This window comes from Corylus avellana, chromosome ca8 (genome assembly GCF_901000735.1).
Source record: "Corylus avellana chromosome ca8, CavTom2PMs-1.0".
NCBI classification, from domain to species: Eukaryota; Viridiplantae; Streptophyta; class Magnoliopsida; order Fagales; family Betulaceae; genus Corylus; species Corylus avellana.
The window spans coordinates 24,670,941-24,693,286 of record NC_081548.1 but is presented as its reverse complement, the minus strand read 5'-3'; the positions used below and the strand labels follow the sequence as shown (position 1 = coordinate 24,693,286).

The 22,346-nt window shown below is 36.3% G+C and overlaps 4 protein-coding genes and 1 pseudogene across 4 annotated transcripts; 3 read left to right on the top strand and 2 right to left on the bottom strand.

Moving 5' to 3' along the window:
* Positions 1–595: 595 nt before the first annotated feature.
* LOC132191087 (putative F-box protein At5g55150) lies at positions 596–2,636 on the bottom strand. The gene is made up of 2 exons (XM_059606100.1): positions 2,549–2,636; positions 596–1,806 (listed from the first exon to the last, which is right to left on the bottom strand). The coding sequence occupies exons 1-2, from the start codon at positions 2,634–2,636 to the stop codon at positions 596–598; spliced, it is 1,299 nt and encodes a 432-aa protein (XP_059462083.1).
* Positions 2,637–4,486: 1,850 nt separating this feature from the next.
* On the top strand, positions 4,487–5,119 carry LOC132191086 (NDR1/HIN1-like protein 10). The gene has a single exon (XM_059606099.1). It carries the CDS (start codon positions 4,487–4,489, stop codon positions 5,117–5,119), a length of 633 nt encoding a protein of 210 aa, XP_059462082.1.
* A 2,953-nt stretch (positions 5,120–8,072) lies between these two features.
* Positions 8,073–9,613, top strand: LOC132191085 (stemmadenine O-acetyltransferase-like; annotated as a pseudogene).
* Positions 9,614–10,845: 1,232 nt separating this feature from the next.
* Positions 10,846–16,582, top strand: LOC132190298 (uncharacterized). Its single transcript, XM_059605245.1, has 11 exons — positions 10,846–11,320; positions 11,832–11,889; positions 11,963–12,073; positions 12,296–12,433; positions 12,960–13,029; positions 13,116–13,171; positions 13,500–13,625; positions 14,483–14,622; positions 15,497–15,569; positions 15,648–15,722; positions 16,096–16,582. The coding sequence occupies exons 1-11, from the start codon at positions 11,160–11,162 to the stop codon at positions 16,411–16,413; spliced, it is 1,326 nt and encodes a 441-aa protein (XP_059461228.1). The 5' UTR covers positions 10,846–11,159; the 3' UTR covers positions 16,414–16,582.
* Positions 16,583–17,474: 892 nt separating this feature from the next.
* On the bottom strand, positions 17,475–21,962 carry LOC132190492 (pentatricopeptide repeat-containing protein At5g42310, chloroplastic). Its single transcript, XM_059605499.1, has 5 exons — positions 20,081–21,962; positions 19,130–19,282; positions 18,953–19,024; positions 18,087–18,265; positions 17,475–17,841 (listed from the first exon to the last, which is right to left on the bottom strand). Exons 1-4 carry the CDS (start codon positions 21,863–21,865, stop codon positions 18,155–18,157), a joined length of 2,121 nt encoding a protein of 706 aa, XP_059461482.1. The 5' UTR covers positions 21,866–21,962; the 3' UTR covers positions 17,475–17,841; positions 18,087–18,154.
* Between the last annotated feature and the right edge of the window lie 384 nt (positions 21,963–22,346).

The following is a 22,346-nucleotide window of genomic DNA, read 5'->3' as shown; positions in this document are numbered from 1 at the left end:
TTTCGGTGCATGTCAGTTCAAACGTCCCACACATCTTCTTTTAAATCTTTTTTTCTTAATTAAATCAATGAGGAAAAACTAGTGTTGGTGGGGGAGAAAAGACGTGTCATATTGGAAGGGGGGACGGAAATTAACCAATTTGGGGGGGAGGGGGGTGGAGAATTTTAAATTAAAATTTTAAAAAAGAGATAAAAATTAAAATATATGTCTATAAAAGTTGAGTATTAAACTTTTAAATGAGATTAGTTGAGCTCATATCATATCTCTTGTCATAATATCTCATAGAATGATATTAAACAATTATACTACACAAAGATGTAAAGTTTAATTTTTTTTAATTAATAAAAAAATTGAGAAGATTAAGCCCTTCAGCCAGCCACAAATTTTCATCAAAATAATTTGGTGAAATTCTCATGGATACGCTAACATGCATGTTCATCAATCATCATAATATATAGTACACAAGCTATCGTATTAACTATTCTCATGTCAAAAATCACATTTTATTTGAACGCAAATATCCGAACCAAAACACAAAGGGATGGCGTTTTCCATGCATTCTTGCTACAACTTTATGAAATACATTTTTATTTCCTTATATAGATGGGTTAGGAATAACCCAAATTGGTGCAGGCGACACCAACAACGAATCACTTACAACATAATGAACATATCCTGGTATTGACTCGATTCTTCTAGTTTCCAAGTTGTACATAACATTGTCATAACCACCTACAATTCCATCTATGTGGCCTTCAGTGTAGGCATCAGAAAAGTAAATACAATTCTTTCTCCAACCATTAGGAAGATTCTGAGACGAGACAGATAATGAGTTATTCTTTCCAATAAAGAATGCATCGTCTCCTATGCTTGTTACTTCATTCCATTTCAACCGTCTCTGATCTAGCTTGTAGACCACAAAGTGGGTCGTTTTGTAATATTCTCTTCCTTTGGGATCAACTAATGGTTTACATTCAAATCTTATATTAACGAACGCAAGTTCACCAGATGTCATTCGCACCAACCAGCACGCATCTGGGGTATGTTGAGGCGGTGCAATTCTTGTCATCTTTGGCAGAGAAGTAGCGTCACCAATCCAAACTCCTTTGCTAATATTTAAAACATAGAATTTTCCTTCATGAGACATGATGTCATCACCATATCCTGGAATATTTAACTTACTCCATTTCTTATCTCCACTTCTGCAAAAAGCCAACTCTTCAAACTCACCGTAGATGGCGATGGCTGTGTAATCATTAGAAACAGGATTCGATGATAGGACAACCTTATTAACAAAAACTTTTCGAAAGTAGGCCACTCCTCTGGTATGTGTTTTTTGACTACGAAGATATGATCTTTCTTTATAAATCAAATATTCTTTATTAGGCATATTAGGATCAAAACTCAAAACATCTGGAAATGTGTCTAGAGGTGGCAGTTGAATTTGAGCCCTAGTAAACGGATTAATTAAACACAACTTCGGATACCCATCAACAGCTAGTATCCAACCATACGATGATCCGCGCAACAACATTCCCTTTACTTCTGGAATGTCAAGGTTATACATCTTATTTTCTAACGGATTAAGGAAACTGAAACGTGTATTTTCACTCACGTTGTCGTGTGGGAGCATTAGCCATGGTACTTGACTAAATTGGTGGTTTGGCATCTTTGGCAGCATGGATTTCAATGACTTACAAGTTGACTGCAATCGGATGTAATCAGCATAGTTTATCAATCTTTTTCCAATCTCATTTATCAAATCCTGTGGAAGCTTTGCCAGTTGCCCTTCAAGTTGACTGTCTTCTGCATTATGAAAAAGGGTCGCCTAAATTCTTAAATTAAGTAATGAAATAAAGGAATAAAAAATATGAAAGTGTTTGAAGCTATAATATCTATGATTCCTTTTCGTACGCATATCATTTTTATATATAGATTGAGTTAGAGAAAGTTCTTTCAACTCAATTTGAAAGAAAATTCTGTCCAATTCATAATATTTTTTATGTCACTACTAAATCAAGATAGTGGTGCAAATCCATTAATCCTTGAATAAATAAAGTCTATATTGAAAGAAGTTTTTTTAAAAAAAAAAAATGGGGAAAAGGAACACCAATTAATCAAACAATAAATCGGTCGCTTAAATTTCTCAATTGAATGTGTATGAATTTGTAAAGCAGTTTGTAAATTATGGCTTCAAATGTTCATAATTAAGAACCCATTGATCCCATCATAATTAAGGATGAAGCAATAAGAGTTTCGGATTATATATATATTCCTTGAAATGTTACTGTACGTAATTGAGATATTCTTTCCATCGCCCCGGCCAACACCGGCAAAATAAATAAATTAACAAACTAAATAATGGGTATGAGAAAATTACCACCATATATATATATATATATATACTTCTTCTTTTTTTAGATCAATACCATATATATATATACTAATTTCACATTCAAGCATGATAACATGCAGTATATAATTAATTGAGAATTTAGAAATAAAATAAATGAATTCCAATAATATATAAGAGATTAAGACGTCACACCTTTGGCTGTAAGCTCCGTTAATCTCCCTTTTCCGAGTTTTCGTTGGAGAAGAGAGTCGTCGGCAACAAAAACACGTTTCAACTCCATTAATGCAGAAAAGAGAAACAACTGTGGCTTTTCTTTTAACAAATACACGATCGAAGAAGCAAGTCTGAAATTGAGGAATACAAGAAAAGAGAAAGCAATATATGAAGGTGAGGGTACATAGCGTTTATATATATACCCTAATTAAGGGGTGTAGAACAGTAGAAGTTGTACGTGTTCGGTCGTGATTCCTATAATCTATAGGAATCCTGTCCAATATAGGATTTAGTATTTTAGTTTCCTTGGTTTCTTGTGAACAAAACCTCCAAGCGCTATGTCGGTTGCGGTTGCCCATACGTAGTGTAAAGAATCCAATTTCCACTAATTTTTGTGATAATTTCACCCAGGTTTCCTTCTTAATTAGTTGTAAAGGATCACTTGGATAAATCCAAGACATCTGCTGCTATTCAAACATCTCCGGCGACAATATAGATATAATTTTTTGATATTGTAATTTCAATAAGTGGGATTTTAAAAATTATAAAAGTGTTTGGTAAAACATGTTAAAAAATATTTTTTTATCAGATTCTTTTTTCCTATTTTAAATTAAGTGCTTCGCAATGCCGAACGCTTTGCGTTTTGCGAAATACATATTATTCTTACGAAATCGCAATCCCAAACGCATCCTTCATGTAATTAGTTAACCATTAGGGATGTGACATAATATGACCTATATCTATAATGTAAAATAATTTGATATGCTTGATGCCTTACCAAACATTGGTTTAGGCTTTTGTATTTATAGAATAATGTTTACATGAGATTACACTTGGTATGAAATTTAAATACTAAGTGATAAGATATACAAGGAGATAAGTTTAACAAGAAGTTGTTAGCTACATGATCTGCTGCAAGCTTTATCCAGAGATATTGTTTAAATTGATATTATCTTGTGTAGAGTTCTCATTTGAAGAGATGTCTCTAACAATATCCACTCAAACTAACACATACGCCTTCATTATTTAATATATATTATATTAGTTTGTAAAAAACTTGTAAAATGGAACCCTCAACATTCATGCAGGGACATATGGAAGGATGTAATTTAATACTACTTGTTAACAAAACCCTATAAACTGAATTTCTTTTTGTTTTAGGAAAAAAGAAAAAATTTCCGTCTGGATTTGAAAGTGCAGTGTCATGACCTTAATTTCCAAAACAGGAAAACACAGCTTTTAACCAATTAGGCTTGCTTGGGATTGCGGTTTTAATATGTGAGATTTTGAAAATTACGTTTTTTAAATCGCAACGAAATTTGGTAAAACATGTTAAAAAATATTTTTTATCAAATATTTGTTATTCGAAATCATGATTTTGGTTTAAATTCGTTTTTTTTTTTTTTTTTCTTTTCAAATAAGCACCCCGTCATAGCCTGCATGCTTATAAAAATCGCAATTTTTTTTTCCTATTTTAAATAAGTGCTTTTTAAATTGTAATGCCAAACACAGTACGTTTTGCGATATCTTTTTAGAAACATAAATTATTCTTACGAAATCGCAATCCCATATTTAGCCCTATATATATATATATAGAGAGAGAGAGAGAGAGAGAAATGCTATAGGTCAATATTTTGCTCATATTTGACTTATATTCTCCTACAAATTAATCAATCATTTATTAGATTTGTATACTTCACATAAGTCAATAGTACCCACACAAATCTTATAGTTGATTTATTGAATTTATAGGGGAATATGTGCCAACTATGAAAACTTATTTACCCCTAACATTTCTCATATATATATATATATATATATATATATATATATATATATCACAATTTTACTCTCCCATAAGCTGTCTTAGAAAACCTAAATAAACTTCACATCCGTTTTTCACCTCACTAATCAACCATGGCTGATGAACCAGAACAAGAGGAAAAACCCAAACCCGACGCTTGTGGTCGTGACCGCCGTATTGGCCTCTTTGTCAAGATCACGTTCTTTGTTGTCCTCGCCATAGGCATATTGGTGCTCGCGGTGATCTCTAAATATAGCGGAAAGGCAAACTCCTGTGTCGAAAACGTCTCTCTCACCCAATGCGATTTCGGTTCAAAAAACACTACTCTCCAATACAACCTCGCTCTCGAGATCGCTGTCAGAAACACTTACAACTCTCCGATATACTTCGACAAAGTCGAGGTCAGCGCTTACTACAATGGCCAGAGGTTTGCCACGAAAACTTTGACCCCATTTTCGGTGCCGCACAAGAGCAGCCACATTTTGAATCCCGTCTTTCAAGGGAAGAGCTCGTTGTCGGTCGGGGCTGCTGAGCTTTATGATGAGTTGTTGAAGAAGGGAAACAAAAACAAGGGACCTAATTATAACATTGGCGTCAAACTCGACGTGAAGTTTAGGTATGCGACGTCCCTTTGGATTATGAAGACTCACAAGTCCACCATGCACATCTGTTTCATGGTTCCGCTTGATCATCATTCCCAGTCTACTTTTCAGACTACCAATTGTGTGGCATCGTTTTCTGATTGATAGCACGCCTTTTTTTTTTTTTAATTAATTATGTTTTATTGTTTTTATATTCATCATTTAGGGTTTGGGTTTTTCCTTGGTTTACTTAGTACGTAGCACGTACCTTTGTTTAATTTTTCAAAATTAATAGTGAATTAAATATGAGTATTCGTACTTATATTTTCTGCTAGAAATGTGGTGTATGGAACTCGTTCTATAGAGTTTTTTTTTTTTTTTTTTTTTTTTTTCTAATCAATATGGAAAAAAGGGTTACAAGGTAACAAAATCTGTAGAGTTCCTTGAATTAATACAAAAGAATAGGCTTTTACATCCAAAAACTAATAAAATTTCAAACAAAATTTTAATCAAATATGAATAATTAATTGTTTTGCATGTTTTCACTTTATATATTGCACGCAAACACTAAAACTTGACCGATATATAGGTGATTAATAGATTCGTAAATTGACCATAACCTATAGATAGATCGAATATCCTATATATTGAGATTTTGATTCGACCATAAAAACACTAACAAAAATTAAAAACAAATAAATAAAACAGTAGCCTAAATTAAAGTTCTAAAATTATATAATTAAAAATACTAAAAAATAATCGATAAATTGTCATTTACATTCGGTCTATATCAATATGTGGCGGTTAAGCACTTTAACTCTAGTACTTCAATCTAAATGCTGCAAGTCGATTTATTTATTTTTTTTCCTCTTAAGTGCATTGGTGAGCTTGATATAATGCGAGTCTGTGGAGACGCTTGATGATTTGGACAAACAGCGAGGGCGGCATTTTTCGTAACAAATCTGTATAGGTAACAGCTTAGTGCAGGTGATAATATTTAGCGTGAGAGAGACATGATTGAGGGTGCTTTTGAAATTGCGATTTCATAAGTATAATCTGTATTTTTAAAAGATATTGCAAAATTTAAGGCGTTTGAGATTGCGATTTAAAAAGCACTCAATCTAAGATAGGAATATATATATATATGTGTGTGTGTGTGTGTGTGATTTTTATAAGTTAGCTAGGGGTGCTTATTTGAAAAAACGCAAATTTAAACAAAAATTATGATTTCGTATGACAAATATTTGATAAAAAAAAAAAAAAACTTTTTAATATGTTTTACTAAATGTGTTTATGATTTTAAAAAGTAGTGATTTCAAAAATTACAATTTTATAATTGCACTGATTGAAACCGCAATCTCAAACGAACTTCGAAGAAATCACAAATGTAAAGGGAATAAGGAAATAAACACAATTCTTGATAATCTTTACAATAATAATGATCCCTATTTATAGGAAAAATGTGGTAATTGAATAAAATGTAAATAAAGAAATCAAATCACATGGATTTGATTATAATCACAAAGTTATAGAAATATTATCTAACATTTATAGGGAAAATGTAGTTGGTGAATACAAATTTTATTACAATCACAAGGGTATGAAAATATATTCTAACATCTCTTCAAATTAACTTGAAAGATTCTGGAAGCTTGAATTTTTTTTTTGAAAGTGACATTTTTTTTTTCTTCTTAAAATTTGGTTAAAGATGGCTACGATTGGCGGCGAAGGCTGGTAGTGGTGTCCAAAGATAATAAACGAAAACTCATTGAAGTTGGTAGCGGTCAGTATCGGTGACTAAATCGAGTTGGTGGTAGTCAACGACGATGGCCGAAGATGGTAACAGTCGGCAATAGAGACCGAAGATGTACCTTTAACAATAATAATAGACCAAAAAGGGGCCAAAAACATGGCCAACTATGGTCAGAAAATGAGGGCCAACTTTGGCCGAAAATCAGGCCAATTATACTACGAGCAACTTGGCCTGATTTTTTATTTTTTCCAACGGAGTCAACAACAAAGGAACAAACATCGCTAGAATACGTTTGACAAAACCTCAAGAACATGCATTCAACTCGTGATTTCCTGTTGAAAATTCTCTAGAACTTGTATAGGATAAATGACGACGCTTGCTATGGCTGCCCTCAACGTTCACTAGTATGCATGCAATACAATTATCACAAGTCACCAACAAGAGAAGCAAAAGCCTTGGTTTCAAAAGAAGTCCAAAGCCTCACAGCAACCCACAATCAAACGAATACAATTATCTGGAAATCGCAAATCACCAACAACACCTTATAGTAGTCGGAGAAGAATCACGTACGGTAGGCAAATGGATTCCACAATATACCACTAGGGATCGAAGATTGGCTATGATACAATGAATAAATTCACAAACGTAAAGGAAATTAAAGCCTTAAAAACTACATTTTTGCTCTTATTTCTTAATTATATTTTAGGTGAATATAATATAAATAAAGATTTGACGTCAATCACAATGATATGGAAATATACTCTTATAAACAGCAAGGGCGGCATTTGTCGTAACAAATCTGCTAAGAGGCTTTTGTCGTAACAAACAGCAAGGGCAGCAAGTGCGTGAGAGAGACATCATAACGACTAGAAAAGCACAATAGAGCTGGTGTGTCTGGTCGGCTATGTCGTCATTGTTCCAGTTATTAATTAGTCGATCGATGCCTTAATATTTTAGTTTAAAATCTGTTTTTTTTTTAAAAAATAAAAATAAAAATTATCATATATATCCCAACGTCTCCATCATCGTAGTTCTAGTACTAGTAGTGGCCTGATCTATTATCTTACTATGTGAATGTAGCTGTCAGTCCATCAATTATCAATGTTTTTTTTTTTTTTTTTCTTTTCTTTTTTTAGCAATGACTAATCGGAAAATGACTTCACATAAAATGGGCCAAATCAAGTGGAAGCCGCACCCTGTGAAAAAAGATTCGCTTATAATGAAATAATATAAAGGTGCGTTTGTTATTAACAGCCCATTTGAACAATGGTCTGCTTGTATTTATATATAGTGTGTTAATTCGTAATGTGTGCCAATCTTCGCCCACCTCACCTATAAATCAAGCAGAATCAATCTAAGGCGGAAATGGGAATGTTGGAGGTAGATATCGTTTCCAAGGAACACATCAAACCATCTTTCCCAACGCCCTCTCACCTCAGAAATTATAAGCTTTCCCTTTTGGATCAGCTTATTCCTGCTCCATATGCTCCGACCATCCTCTTCTATCCTAACAACGAAAGCACGAACATTAGCAACATCCCCAACAGGTTGGAATTGCTAAAGAAATCTTTGTCCGAGACATTGACTCTGTTTTATCCACTAGCCGGAAAGATCAAAGACAACCTCTGCATTGAATGCAATGATGGCGGCGCTTATTTTGCGGAAGCAAACGTCAACGGCTGTCTATCCGAGTTTCTTAGCCATCCTGATCTCTTGTTAATGCACAAGTTCCTTCCTTGTGAGCTTGTTTTGAAAGAATCCGCTGCGGGAATTTACGTGACCAATATTCAGGTCGTTAAATCATCACTTATCTCAAAAGTTTTGACTTACAAAAAAATGTCCGTCTAATTTATATTCGGACACATGTGAACGTGTTTACTTGCGGCGGAATCGCCATTGGTTTGTGTATTTCGCACCAAGATCCTTGATGGTGCAGCATTGAGCACCTTTCTCAAGGCATGGAGTGGCAGAGCCAGGGGATGTTCTGAAGCAATATCCCCAACTTCGACGCAGCTTATGTCTTCCCCACAAGTGATAATTGGCTGCGAGACTCATCAATGGTTATGTGGGGTTCCTTGTTCAGAAAAGGAAAGAGCTTGACAAGGAGATTGGTGTTTCTTGCCTCAGCTATGGCCACCCTCAAGGCTCAAGCAACCAGCTTGTGTGTGAAACACCCCACGCGCTTGGAGGTGGTTTCAGCTTTCATATGGAAGCATGCCATGGCTGTGTCGACTAGAGAAAACTGTGGTTTTCAAAAGACCTCTTTGTTAACCCATTTGGTGAATCTGCGCGGAAGAATGACGTCACGGTTGTCGGAGTATTCTATTGGGAATCTCCTCTGGATAGCTGCCGCTCAGTGCACGGATAAAGATGAGGTAGTTAGTGTAAAATCACTAAAACTTGGAGTCATTGTTATGTTAAATTATCACTTATTTCAAAATTTTAATTAAATTAATAAAAATTGAATATATTTAATTATTTAATTTATATTTTAATAGGTAGGATTACAAGGCTTAGTGAGTGATATAAGGGGTGCAATATCAAGAATCGATGATGACTTTGCTCAAAAACTGCTGCAAGGTGAAGAGATGAGGAATTCTGTGCTGCGTGAGTCTCTCAAAGAAATTGGGGAAGAAGGCTCCAAAGAGGGAGGGGACTACTTTGGGTTTAGCAGCTGGTGTAATTTAGGGTTCTATGAAGCTGATTTTGGGTGGGGAAAGCCTATATGGATCAGCAGCATTGGTTCAAGCGATCCAGTGTTCCTGAATCTGACAATTTTGGTTGACACACGGTTGGGAGATGGGATAGAAGCTTGGGTGACCCTAGATGAACAAGACATGGCTAGATTAGTATGCAATCCAGAGCTCCTCACATTTGCTTCCTTGGATCCCAGTCCTCTGACATAATGATACTGTTCATAGTTATATGGAATGGTATCATATAGACCACTTATGGACAATTTACAGATGATACATGAACAAATTATATATATATATATATATTTCTACTGTTGACCTTACATCTAATTGAACCTGTTTCATTTTAATCAAAGTTAATGCTCGTGCATTGCGGTAGAATATGTGCACAATTTAGTAAGAAGTACGCTTGAGAATTAAAAATACATATAAAAATCACATATGCATTTCAAATACATAATTTTAGTAAACTCAATTATAGAAACTTTCTCAAACTCAATTTAGAAAAAAAAACTATTATTGTTGATGTAACTGATTACACAACTAACTTCAAACCACGAATGCTTACAAAAGAGAAATGAAAAATAAGCTCAAAGATTAGTGTCCGTGAGGACACCTCCGGTATTTAAGTTAGTAAAGATTTTTCTTTGATGGATGAGTGAAAATGAGAATGCAAGAGTACATGTAGGGTATAAATAGTGTTTGTTTACTCCTTTGATCCTAATCGGGTGTTGTTAGGATACGACATTGACAAAGCATGACATTGAACACATTTTCTTTTGCGAGGTATAACCTTTCTCAGATGTTCCTTGAACTCTATGTCTCTTGCCAAGCTGTAGCTGTCGGCATTCATCTTGCATACTAGCAACGGAGGGAGGGGGGATTGGTATTGGCATCGCCCCTTCAATTCCTAACAACAAAATTTTAAGTTAAAAAAAATAAAAAAATTCTTAGCAACAAATTTTTTTGGCTTCTGACCCCTACTAATAATAATTTTTAGCTCCACCCCTACTAGCATATTAAGAGCATAAGAATGTGGATTGATTATTGCAAGAAATAACGAGATACTTAAGATGACATGACACTTTTTGTTATCATTTGTATGCATCTCTTATTGTAATTTGAGCAATAATTTAGGCCAATTCAAGTCAACCTTTCCGCTTTTGATTGGTCAGTTAGATATTATTTATCTTTTGAGTAATGTTATACACTACACTCTTATTTCATTCTCATACTATTTTTTTTATTCAAAGATTGATGAATATTGTTACCACCTTAATCCAATAAAATAGTATATATCCTTTTCACAACTACTAAACACGCCACACAATTAACACGCTATCGTTAATGTGCTTCAATTACAAGCACGCTCCACATGTCAAACAGGCAATAGCCGATCAATAATCATCAAAAATCTTTGATGGGATCGAAAGCGTTGTTGTTTGGAGCTTCTGATCTGATGAAGTGAAAACTCCAATATCAAGACCGTTGAACGTGGAAAAGTTCCGAGACAATAGCTGACAAATCCACACGTTCTGTCTCTCTCCAACTTTTCATTATCCACGATCATTGGCGTCATTGCAAATTGTTTAATTTTATTTCTGGTTTGCTTTTTGTTATGTTCCCGGCTCGAAGCATGGGCGAGAAATAACATTGATTGATGTAACAAAAATGAAACGAAAACAAAGAAAGCAAGACAGAAGCTTCTTCTTCTTCTTCTTCTCTTCGTTACTCTGTTTTTGCTGATTCTCTTGGCATGGGTCGTCGTGTCCTGTCCCTCTCATCCTCTTCATCGATTAGCTTCTGCTTCTTTGCTTTCCTGCAATATGCATCTTTTTTGGTCGTGGTCGTTAATGGGAAAAAAAATCTCATCCTGTCGCCATCGATGCCCATCAATCGCGATCTCTACCATTCCAGGTGATTCCCTATGAAACCCTTATGTTTTGTTTTTTTTTTTTTTCTTCTTTTTCGTGGTATAGTTTTTCGATGACGAAATTTACAGTTCAAAAGAACAGGCTTTGTTGAATTGGTAGTTTGGATTCGATAAAATTTTGTCCTTTGTTTGAATCTTGGAAATGGGTGGTAAAGCTAACATGGTTTTAGGGGTAAAGTCAGTGTCTTTTTTGGTCGAATTAGTAGAATTTTTATCTGGGTCTCACTTGTTTTCATGCTTCATTTGGTTGTTGAGAAATTGTAGGATACTGAAACCTTGAGTGTTTGGATTTTTCATTTTACATGTATTCAACTAACGTAAGCCCCTAAAAAGGAAAATCAACTATGTGGGTTAGGAATTAAGAACCTTCTTATCCAGTTTATTTGTATGCTAAGATCATTTTTGACCAGCTTGAGCTTTTGGGATAATGCCTAATCTAATTAATAGGTTGGTTAATTTTTTTTATTTTCTTTGTTTGTTATGTGGATTTTGCAGTGGGGATTTGATGGAGCAGATAAAGGCTTTGGTCCATCGTCACCCCGACAAACTCACTGTAGGTTGCCTATGACTTCCTGAATTATTCATTATACTTGATTTCAATTTCTGATTATTAATGTTTTTAACAGATGGAAACAATTAAATCTAGAAATAAGGGGTACCAGGCAGAGATCTCAGTGGTTACATATTGCCGGGGAAGGAGAGAGAATGATGACAGGTCAAAGTTTCGGATCCTTCTTGTAAGTTTTCAATGGACGAGTTTTGCCTGTGTTGGATCAGTCTCTTAACGAGATTTTATATTTAGCCTGTTAGGCCTTAGTTTTACCTGGTGTTAAGGGTAAACTATCGATCTTAGTAACATATGACAGTGTACTTGGGAAATCTTATTTTCACTATGTAGTGAATAGATTCTCAGATTGGTAATTGCTGGTGTTTTTGACAGATGATTCCTTGTCTTCCAGAGTTTTGGCCAGCATGGAAGGGAGCTCATTACATCTGAACTTGCTTTCCGGATTTTGTCAATTTTAAGCGAGGAGCAGTTTCTACCCAACATGGATCCAGTTTCACTAAACAGTACCCTTGACAAGCTAATCATAAAGGTAACTATAACAGTTTATTGAAGCGTTATTTTGCTTCTGATGAGTAAATTGAATTGTTTTTGAATTCTATTTTGATTCATCCATATGAGCAACTTACTGCCATAGTAACCAGGATAACGTAGCATTACCAATGCCGGTGCCTATATGCAAGCACACTGAGTTAACTGTTGTAGCAATTAAATTAACTGAGTGAATTGAATAGCTTTAGTGCTAGTGTCAATATATAAATCTAATATTAAATGCTCCTGGAGACTATATCCTTACATATTAGATTACTCATAGCCATTGGTACTTAGTTAATGATAGAGAACTTTATGGTATTTTTTTTTTTGGCAATTTCAAATTGATATTTAGTAAGAAAGACATTTCTGAGCTATACCAAAACATTATTGTAGTGATAAAAGGACATAAGTGGTATATCCCAAAGATTTAAATTGTTAGATATGCGAGTCTCTTTACTATTTTTTGGGAAATATTTTGGGGAACTTCGGTAGTTTTGGCATACTAATATCTTATGATATGTTAGGTGGTGCCTATGGAAAACTTGAATGGCCGCAAGCTCGTTGAAGCAGGAGATCTTTGTGAGAGGAGAAATGGTCATGCACTTTATTTTTCTTTTTTCAAGAGTTAGATGACCACCTGGAAAGATATTGAAATGCTTAATTTTGTATTTTTTTGGCAGGAAGGGGAGTTGATCTTAACCGAAATTGGAGTGTAGATTGGGGCAAAAAGGAAAAGGTCCATCATCCTTATCATTTTCTACACATGGATCCTATTATATGAATTATGCTGTATACCCCTTATTGTGCTGTATGTGTGCATGCATCTTTTAAGCTTGTTGGTGATTATGCACTAATTTGGTAAATAATTTCTGTTGAGACCCTCTTTAAAATTGATTTACTGAAAATTGTACACCATTGGATGAGGCTTTAGGTTTTAAGCTTTTGTATCCTCTCTCTCTCTCTCTCTCTCTCTCACACACATGCACCTAATTATTCAACTGTCATAGTCAGTGTTATGGTATTCTGTGACAGTCTTTCTTATATCTGCCGTTCTCCAATTACAGGATTATGATCCATATGAGGAAAACCCTGGAACTGCTCCTTTTAGCGAGCCTGAAACTCAAATAATGCGGAAACTTGCCCTTTCTTTTGATCCACATGTATGGATTAATGTGCACTCTGGAATGGAGGTAAGTTGTACTGTGTTTCCTGTTAATATTCACTGTTGGCTGTTATTGCACGAGTTGTTTTTGCATTCAAAAGTTTTATATTAATATGTAATGAGTCTACGGATTATACCACTAAAAAGTACAGGATCTTGCAATCAAATGAATTGCAAAATATTCATGTATTAGCTTTCTTTTTAATTTCGTCATTTTGTTAAGCTGTACCACCTTTCAAGAAGACAAAGAAGGAAAAACAAAATCTTATGTTCAATGTTGTAAGTCATTAAATCAAGCAATTTTAACTTCAATGGCCCTTAAACATGACAAGCTGTGCTGAAAAAACAGTCTATTGACCTTGATTACTATTCTGGACAAGCCTCATTGTGTTATAAGATATTGTGTTCATGTGCAGCGCTTGTCAATAAATTTTGTTTTAAAATAACAAGTATAGTTGATATTTGTGTGAATCAGGTCACATTTCATGAACGAGCTGGGTGAGATCGACATTAGGCTTTGTTAGGATGATAGACGTGCTTTTATAGGCATGTTAACCAGCTCATGCTTGGTCAGAGATGTACGTGAGCAGTGTTAAAATGGGGTTAGTTGAGGTTGGGTTGGTTGTGATATTGATTCCAGCTTGATGTGAGTTGTATGAGCCTATGAGGCTGAATTCAAACCACTGATTAGTTGCTTGACTTGTCTCTGCTCAATTTTATGACATTGCCATCCAAATTCTCACTCATATTTGATATGATCTTTCCATATGACAATCTTTGACCAGGCAAATATATGCAACAAATATGCTTATTATGTCCTTCACCGCTGTCCAATGTTTCCAAACTTTGCATATGGCTAACTTCCTAAGTTGCTTGTTTGTGCAGGCACTGTTTATGCCATACGATCATAAAAACACTACACCTGATGGATTTTCTGCACACCAGATGAAATTGTTGCTTGAAGAAGTGAACCGTCATCATTGCCAAAAGCATTGCATGATTGGATCTGGTGGAGGTTCTGTCGGGTTAGTAGTACTTATATTGAAAACTATAACCGTTGAAAAACATTCCATTAGTTTGAGGAGAATTCATGCCCATATATGTAGATAAATTACCTCGAGGCTGACTTAGACAATGACCTTAGAGAGTGAATCAAGAATTCAGCTATTAGGATTGTGAGACCCCAAAAAGTTCGTCTTACATTGGGTGGGTGGATTATAAAGGTGCTCATGGGTACAAAATCTCACATTGATTCCTTATTAGATTAGATTGAGTTTTATAAGTGATTTTAGGGGGCTCTAATTGTAACTTTACGAATCTTTTTGACATAATAGCGTAGATATGGTTAGCTCTTTTCCTGAGTCGTTATAAATTGTATCAGAGCAACCTAGTAACATCATGTGGTGATGAAGTATTGCATGATATGGGGCCTGATGAGGACATCATAGACTTGAGTGGGGGAGATTGTGACTACCCAGAAGTTAGTTCTATATGGGGTGGGTAGATTATAGATGTGCTCAAGGGTGTTAAGTTCTACATTGATTTCTTATTCACATGGCTCCAATTGTAACTTGACTAGTCTCTTTGAAGTAATATCACAGATATTACTAGCACTTTTCTTGGGTCGTTACAAAGATGGTTAAAACAATTATCTCCCATTCTTACATATGCTAAATGCCAGATGCATCGTAAGCTAAGGAGTGCCGATATTCAGCACATCCTGAACAGCAAATTAAGAACACAAATTTGACATGTTTGTTACAATTGTTTCTGGTCGTTTAATGTTTGCTTAAGTTTTAGATGTGTGGCACATTTTACATGAGAGTGCTCAAATTCCATTAAGAATATGGAAAGTTTACTTACATCTTTCCATGATTTTGAACTTTGCTTTATTTTTAGGTATCTGGCACATGGGACAGCAACAGATTTCATGTACGACATTGCAAAGGTGCCCATGGCTTTCACATTTGAGGTTTGTGAAATCAGAACTCTCACCCTATGATTGCTTAGAGCAATTTGACTCGTTGACATATTTTGCATTGACCGACAGATATATGGAGACGAAGCAGCCTCATCCCAAGACTGCTTTAAAATGTTCAATCCCACTGACCTCACCACTTTTAATGTATGTTTGCATGGATTGCTCCAATGTCTAGTTAACTTCTTCCTTTTTCCCCTTTATCATTTCCTGAACAGAAATAACATTTGAGGAGAGGAAATCTGCAGCTGATTAAAGTGCGTTTGGTATTGCGATTTTAAACCAAATTGCAGAAAATGTATTGTTTGAGAGTGTGTTTTTGAAAAAATGCGATTTGAAAACGCACGATTTTAAAAGCCAACATATGATTTTACTTAACGTTTAACTGCTTTTATAAAAATTGCGTTTTCAAATCGCTATTTTTAAATCACAGGTTTTGAAATCGCAAACCCAAATAAACCCTAAGAGTGAGTTTAGTAGGTTCATATGTCTCTAACTAGATCTTCTCTTTGAGTTTCAGAGAGTTCTCAACGACTGGTCTGCTGCGTTCTTCGCCATTTTCAAATTGGGTCCGCAGCAACTTAGTGAAGTTCATCCGAAGGTGTCTGCTCCCAAGTCTGACAAGTGGGTATCCATCGATGACTATCTTGATGGGTACTTGATGGAGAGGAGCAGCAGAAATGGGAAGAAGATGGAAGTGCTTGACTTTGGAATGCAAGAGATAAGAACGTATTTCAGGCTCTTCGTGTTATCCTCAGTATTGTTATTGTTCATGTTCTGCTCCAGAATTTCAAAAAGTAAGTCCAGTAGACCAGTTCTTTCCGCCATTCCCCTATGACATTTTACCTTGATGAATGGGGCATAGAGATAGTGTTGCATCTATAGATATTAAAAATATTCTTTTACCCATATTGTAATTGCTAATTTGTAGCACACCTTATTTTGAGAATTAATCACTGTTGTCATGGGCTTGTGTTATGGAAGCAAAACAGAAATGATTCATTTTACTGTCTAAATTTTATTTTATTGCATCTAATAGTATATTTAGTGTCACATCATTTAACATTTTAAATGATATAGCAATATATACACGATATGGTAACATATGCACCATATTTAGTGAAATTTAATTTGGACTATAAAATGGATTTTTTCCGTTTCGCTGCTTGTACGTTCTGATTATAATTTAAAACCTTTGTGGGTTTGCTAAGGCAGAGGAGGAAAATGAAAAATTACGATGGCAATGAAATTCATTTATTGCAACAACATAATTCCATTGTTTCTTTAGAATGGTCATGCCTTCAAGAGGTAGCTCAATCAGCTGAAACTACGTCTAATGAAACGGATGTCACTAGTTCGAATCTCTCTCCTCCTTCTTGTGCGGACATGTAAAAAAAAATATATATAATAACCACATTTAGCTCAATAGATGAAAACAAAACCTGTAACGGAACAAGCATTTCATCTGGTTCAGCATATTTATTCTCTAATTTAGCTAAAAAGAATTCTACTTTAACTATCGACTTTTTTTTATTATTTAAATATTATTTCTAAAAAAAATTATTTATTCTTTATTGAGATGAGAAATAATGTTAGAGTTTTAAAAACTGCTTTGTTTTTACATTTAAGGAGTATGGTAATAGGCAGGCAATCAACCCACCAAATATTTCTCTTTTCACTCCCATTTTAACACCTCGACTAGCCAAAATCACCTAAAGATCCAGTTTGAGCGGCGGAGAATGGAGAAAAACGAAATGACAAAATGAACACACAGATTTACCATTTATGACATCTCCTTCAAACAAACCAACACATAAAAGGACAGATGTCAACACTTCGCTAATTCTCAAAAACTAAAATGAAGACCAACAAAATTTATTTTTACAATTGGAAACTGGGGGAAAAAAATGATGAACCCTCCAATTGATGAAGAATGAGATTTATGCCAATTTTTTGTTGTTCGTCCATTTACAAAACAACGTGAAAAATTAGTGAACTGGTCCAAAAACTACTACTAACATTCCTCTGTATTATCCCTGACACAATTTTATAATACAACAACGTATTTAACACATGGGCAATGCATCTGTGGAAAAAAAAAAATTATAACCTCGCTCGAGGAAATGCAAAAGGTGTTGGGTATATGAAGTTCTTCAAGTCTTGGAGTTTTGATGGTGGTGTGGTCTTCATTTGCGTTCCTGGACTCCTGAACAACCCTTGTAGTATGAATTTCTTTATGACTATGATGAACATGAATCAATATCTCCTGCAAAACCATTTAAACCAGACAAAAATAATATTTGGTATATGAGATTCTAGTATACAAACAGGATTTGCAACATTGCCCTCATAGTATGTCATGCTTTATAAAAAGGATAACAAGACTTGTCCTCGGATTTCAGAATTTCCAATTTTCCAGATTCTGTCCCTTGCTCTAAAATTTTTAGCAAAACTGAAATTCTCCATTCACAGTATATTGTTGAAATATGGGCTGAAGACTGCGACACTAACCTCAAATAGATAACTAAAAGATCAAACATGACAGTCCTGTACTTTGCTTTGGTTGTGTTACCCATCAACTATGATTTCACTGTTTGCTTCATGTATTTCAGAGCAGATCGTAGCATTGATCTAGCTTTCCTATCTGGAGTGCACTTAGACAAAATCATCTCTTCATACACGGCTGGAACCTGATATAGAATCAATTAACTTAGCAAATACAGAAGCAAAGAGCAATATATATATACAATGTAAATTTTCCTTTCAGCAACTTTCTCTATTCAAAAATTTGCAGCCTAGTAGTTCTATGCAGCCGGCCAAAGTCAAAGGGAATCAGAGATGCAGCCGTATGTATGAAACCTTAACTAATATAAAAAATCAAATGTTAAAATTTACATAAATGTGGGTCCTATAGTCAAAATTGGGGTCCATGATGTGGTAAAATCATAATGAGATAGATGATCACTGTTAAGTGTATATGTGGTTTCGGAAGTTCTGAAACTCTGGTGTGCCTGCCTACATATCGTTTATAGAAAAAAGAGTTCCACTAAATCCCTACACAGTGCTTATAAAAAAAGCTTCTGCCAAGTCCATAATATTTTGAGTAGAAAACAACAACTTTTTACATAATCATTTTCTAACTTTTCTTGTGAAAGTAGTCAATTGCTACCCCAGTAACTAAGCTAGAAATACTGAACAGCCAAAAGAGAAACCTGGAGGACTAGGTCATGGCCACAAGTAATGGCAAGAGGCACCCAGAAATCTAAAATGCCTACACATATAAAAGATACAGACGACCATATGGGGTGCTAACCCAAAAAAAGGGCAGCAAGGAGTCCTCAGGATGGGTCTTTAAAACAAATATAATGGATTTATACCTTATGAAATTTGTCAACACGAATCAAAGCTTTCATTAGTGTAGTATACGTGACAACATCTGGTTTCAAGTCCTGCAATCATAGGGATCCCAATGAACATATGTAGTAAGATGGCAAGAACGATACAACCTCAAAATATACAAAATGGCGGGTAAAAGCAATGGAATGGTAATATACATTTTCCTTCATGTACTGCAACACAGCAAAGGCTTCAGCATCTCTTCTATCTTCACCAAATGCATTAATTAACGAATTGAGAGCTAAAATACTGGGCTTCAGGCCATCTGCTATCATGACCCTAAATGCATTTATTGCTTCCTCGGACATGCCCTGTCAAAAATTGGAACTGAAGATTCAAATGCATCCTCAACAAAAAATTACATTCCCGATCAGATAATTGAAGAGATTGAGAACATATTCTTTCAGAAAGGTAAAACTGGCAGCCCCAAGTAAAAACACAGCTTTTAGGGCTGGTAGCTAATTAGCTTATTAGTAATTCTTTAAGAGATTCTCTGCTATACCCATTTTATACTAGAATTTCTTTGTTCTTTCTTTTTTTGTGTGTTAAGCCATCTCATGGTCTACATGATAACATAATGCAAAGTGCGGGAATGATCACCTAAGATGGTACTTCTGGTTTGACATGTCTTAGATTAAGCCCCTGAGTCTTGGCTCAGGTGATAAAGAGGTGAAGTGGGGCTGGGCATTAGGTCCAATCCTTGTCAGGCAGGGAAGGCAGGGGATAAAACAGAGGGAAAAAGTAAACCAAGTACGAGGAGAATTTTCTCAATATGGTACAGGTATAGAAGATGCTATTGACAAAATTAACACACATTTTGATATGTTACAGAACACAGAGAACACAAGAAACCTATAATTTTATCCTATTATGGCCAGGCCAAACATATAAGGCATTTCATGGTTTCACAGAATAATATAACCTGAAGTGGGTATATCAGTGTGTGATCATCAGCTAAGATGCAACTGCTGGTTTGACACATTATGCATGAAACAATGTATGCTCTATTTATTCTCTCCTTGTAGAACACATATTCACTAAAAGCAGATTGGTTAGAAGATGAATGTATAAAGAAATACAAGGACATATGGAGCCAACAACAAACATACCCTTTGCGCATAGGCATTGATCAAGGCGTTATACATTGTCGATGACGGCTTCAATCCTGCAGACTTCATGTCCTCCAAGCACTCTATCGAATCATCAAACCTCCCTGACCGTCCGTAAATATCAACCAGCGTGGTGTAGGTCACCACATTTGGCAGCAACCCCTGACTCTGCATCCTCCCCAACAAGCTCTTCACCTCCTCCCACCTCTCCTGCTCCCCCAAACAATTGATCATGATATTATACGTCGTGGCACACGGCGTGTACCCTTTCTCCTGCATTTCCTCAAACAACTCCTCCGCTCTATCGCGCCTCCTTGCCTTACAATGGCAATTGATAAGCGTATTCCACGTGACCGTGTCGGGCTGAATCCCCTCTGATAGCATCCGTTCGAAGGTGGCCACAGCATGATCAAGACAATTGTACTTGCCAAATGTGTCTATCATCACATTGTAGAAATGCCTATCAGGCTTTACTCCACTACTCTTCATTTCCCTTAAAACCTGAAACGATCTCTGCCACTCTCCTCTGTCCCTATAACTTGCTAAAATTCGACTATACACGAATGAATTAGGCTGTACATTGCTCTCTTCCATTTCTTTCAATACGATTCTCGCGCTTTCCCACCGTCCTGCATTTGCATACGCATCAATGAGGAGACTGTACGTATGCTCGTCTGGCGCAACTCCGCTCTTCTCCATCTCTGATACGATCGACTCGGCGTCTTTAAGAGAACCAGCTTTCACATACGCTTTGAGAAGCGCATTGTAAGCCCTAGTCCTTGGCTTTAACCCGGCATCTCTTATCTCTTCGAAAATGGCCTCAGCCTCCACGGTCCGACCCGAATTCCCCAGCGCAGATATAACCGCAACGAGAGTTGCGGTTTTTGCGCTCAGGCCACTGCCCTGAGCCATGGAAAGGAAATGCATGGCCTGAGTCGGGTCGCCGGCGGTTGCGAAACCGACAATAATGTCGTTCAGAAGCTGGCAATCGAGCTCGATCTTATCGCATTCGATCTCGGCATAAAGCTTCTGCAGAATCGGCAAGTCAATCTTGTTAGTGCGAGTAAGGGATTGAATTATCAAACTGTAATTGACGAAATCGGATGGGAAACCGTCTCGGCGCATCCGAGACATCAGATTGAGCGCCTTCTCAAGGTCATCGTTGCGAGCACACGCGCCGATTAGCGCGTTGTAGGTCAGCGGGGTTAGGGTTTGTCTCTGGGAGAGCAGGAACGCCTCGTAGAGCTTCTCAGAGCGCCCCAGCGCGTGGATGAGAATTGAGTAGAGCAACTCATAGGAGAAGCAGAGGTTGTGCTTCTGGAGCCACGAAACGACGGCGTACGCTAGTCCAATTGAGGAGGAGGAGCAGAGGGATTTGAGGAGTGAGTGCCAGAGTGGGGCTGGCACGGCCCGGTACGTCTCGGCGAGCTGGAACTCGGTCCGGTCTAGCGAAGTCGGAGCATCCGAACCCGAACCCGAACCCGAATCCGAATTGGAGCTGCTGGTGGAAGTGGGAGAACTGGAAAGGAAGTTGAGGAGGGGAGTGAAGTCGTAGCGATTGTTATGGAGTGAAACGAGGTCGTTTTCGTCGTCCTTGTCGTCGTCAAGTTGTCTCGATGAGGAAACAGAGACAGAGACAGAGCCAGAGGAGATTTCGCTAGCGGTGGTGGTGACGGCGGTGACGGAAAGTGGTGGTTGGAATATATAGTGGTGGCGCAAGTGTACTGGAGAAGTTAACGGAACTAATGGGAAACGAGTTGGGAGTGGCGGTGGCAGAAGAAACATGTTACGTAATATATTCTTAGCGAAAAGAGGTTGAGAGAGTTGGAGACACAGGGTAGAGGTTGCTCACGAAGGAGTTTAGTTTTATCTGATGTTTGGATATTTGTTCTAGTTGGTGGCTACTGGCAGATGAGAAAGATGAATGCAGAATCTTTCTTGTGTGTCGCGAAGTAGCTGATCGAATCTGGTGACGCTAGTCAGTTTATCTCAGAATTGCTGATATGTTAACGTCGCCGTTAAAAATTAAGAGATGATTTTAAAAACCTATTAAAAACCTCAGGAGTAAATCTGACTTTTCGCCGTATCAATTGCTTAATAGCATTAACAAGGTTAATATCATGTAAACCTTTTTGCCATATCCATTAAGCAAAAAAATTTTATTAAAAAAAATTAAAAAATTGATAAAAAAAAAAAATTCAAATAATTGAAAGGAATAGTTGAGCCACTTAGGGGTGAGATGCCCCGCAACCCACTTGAGTCGGAG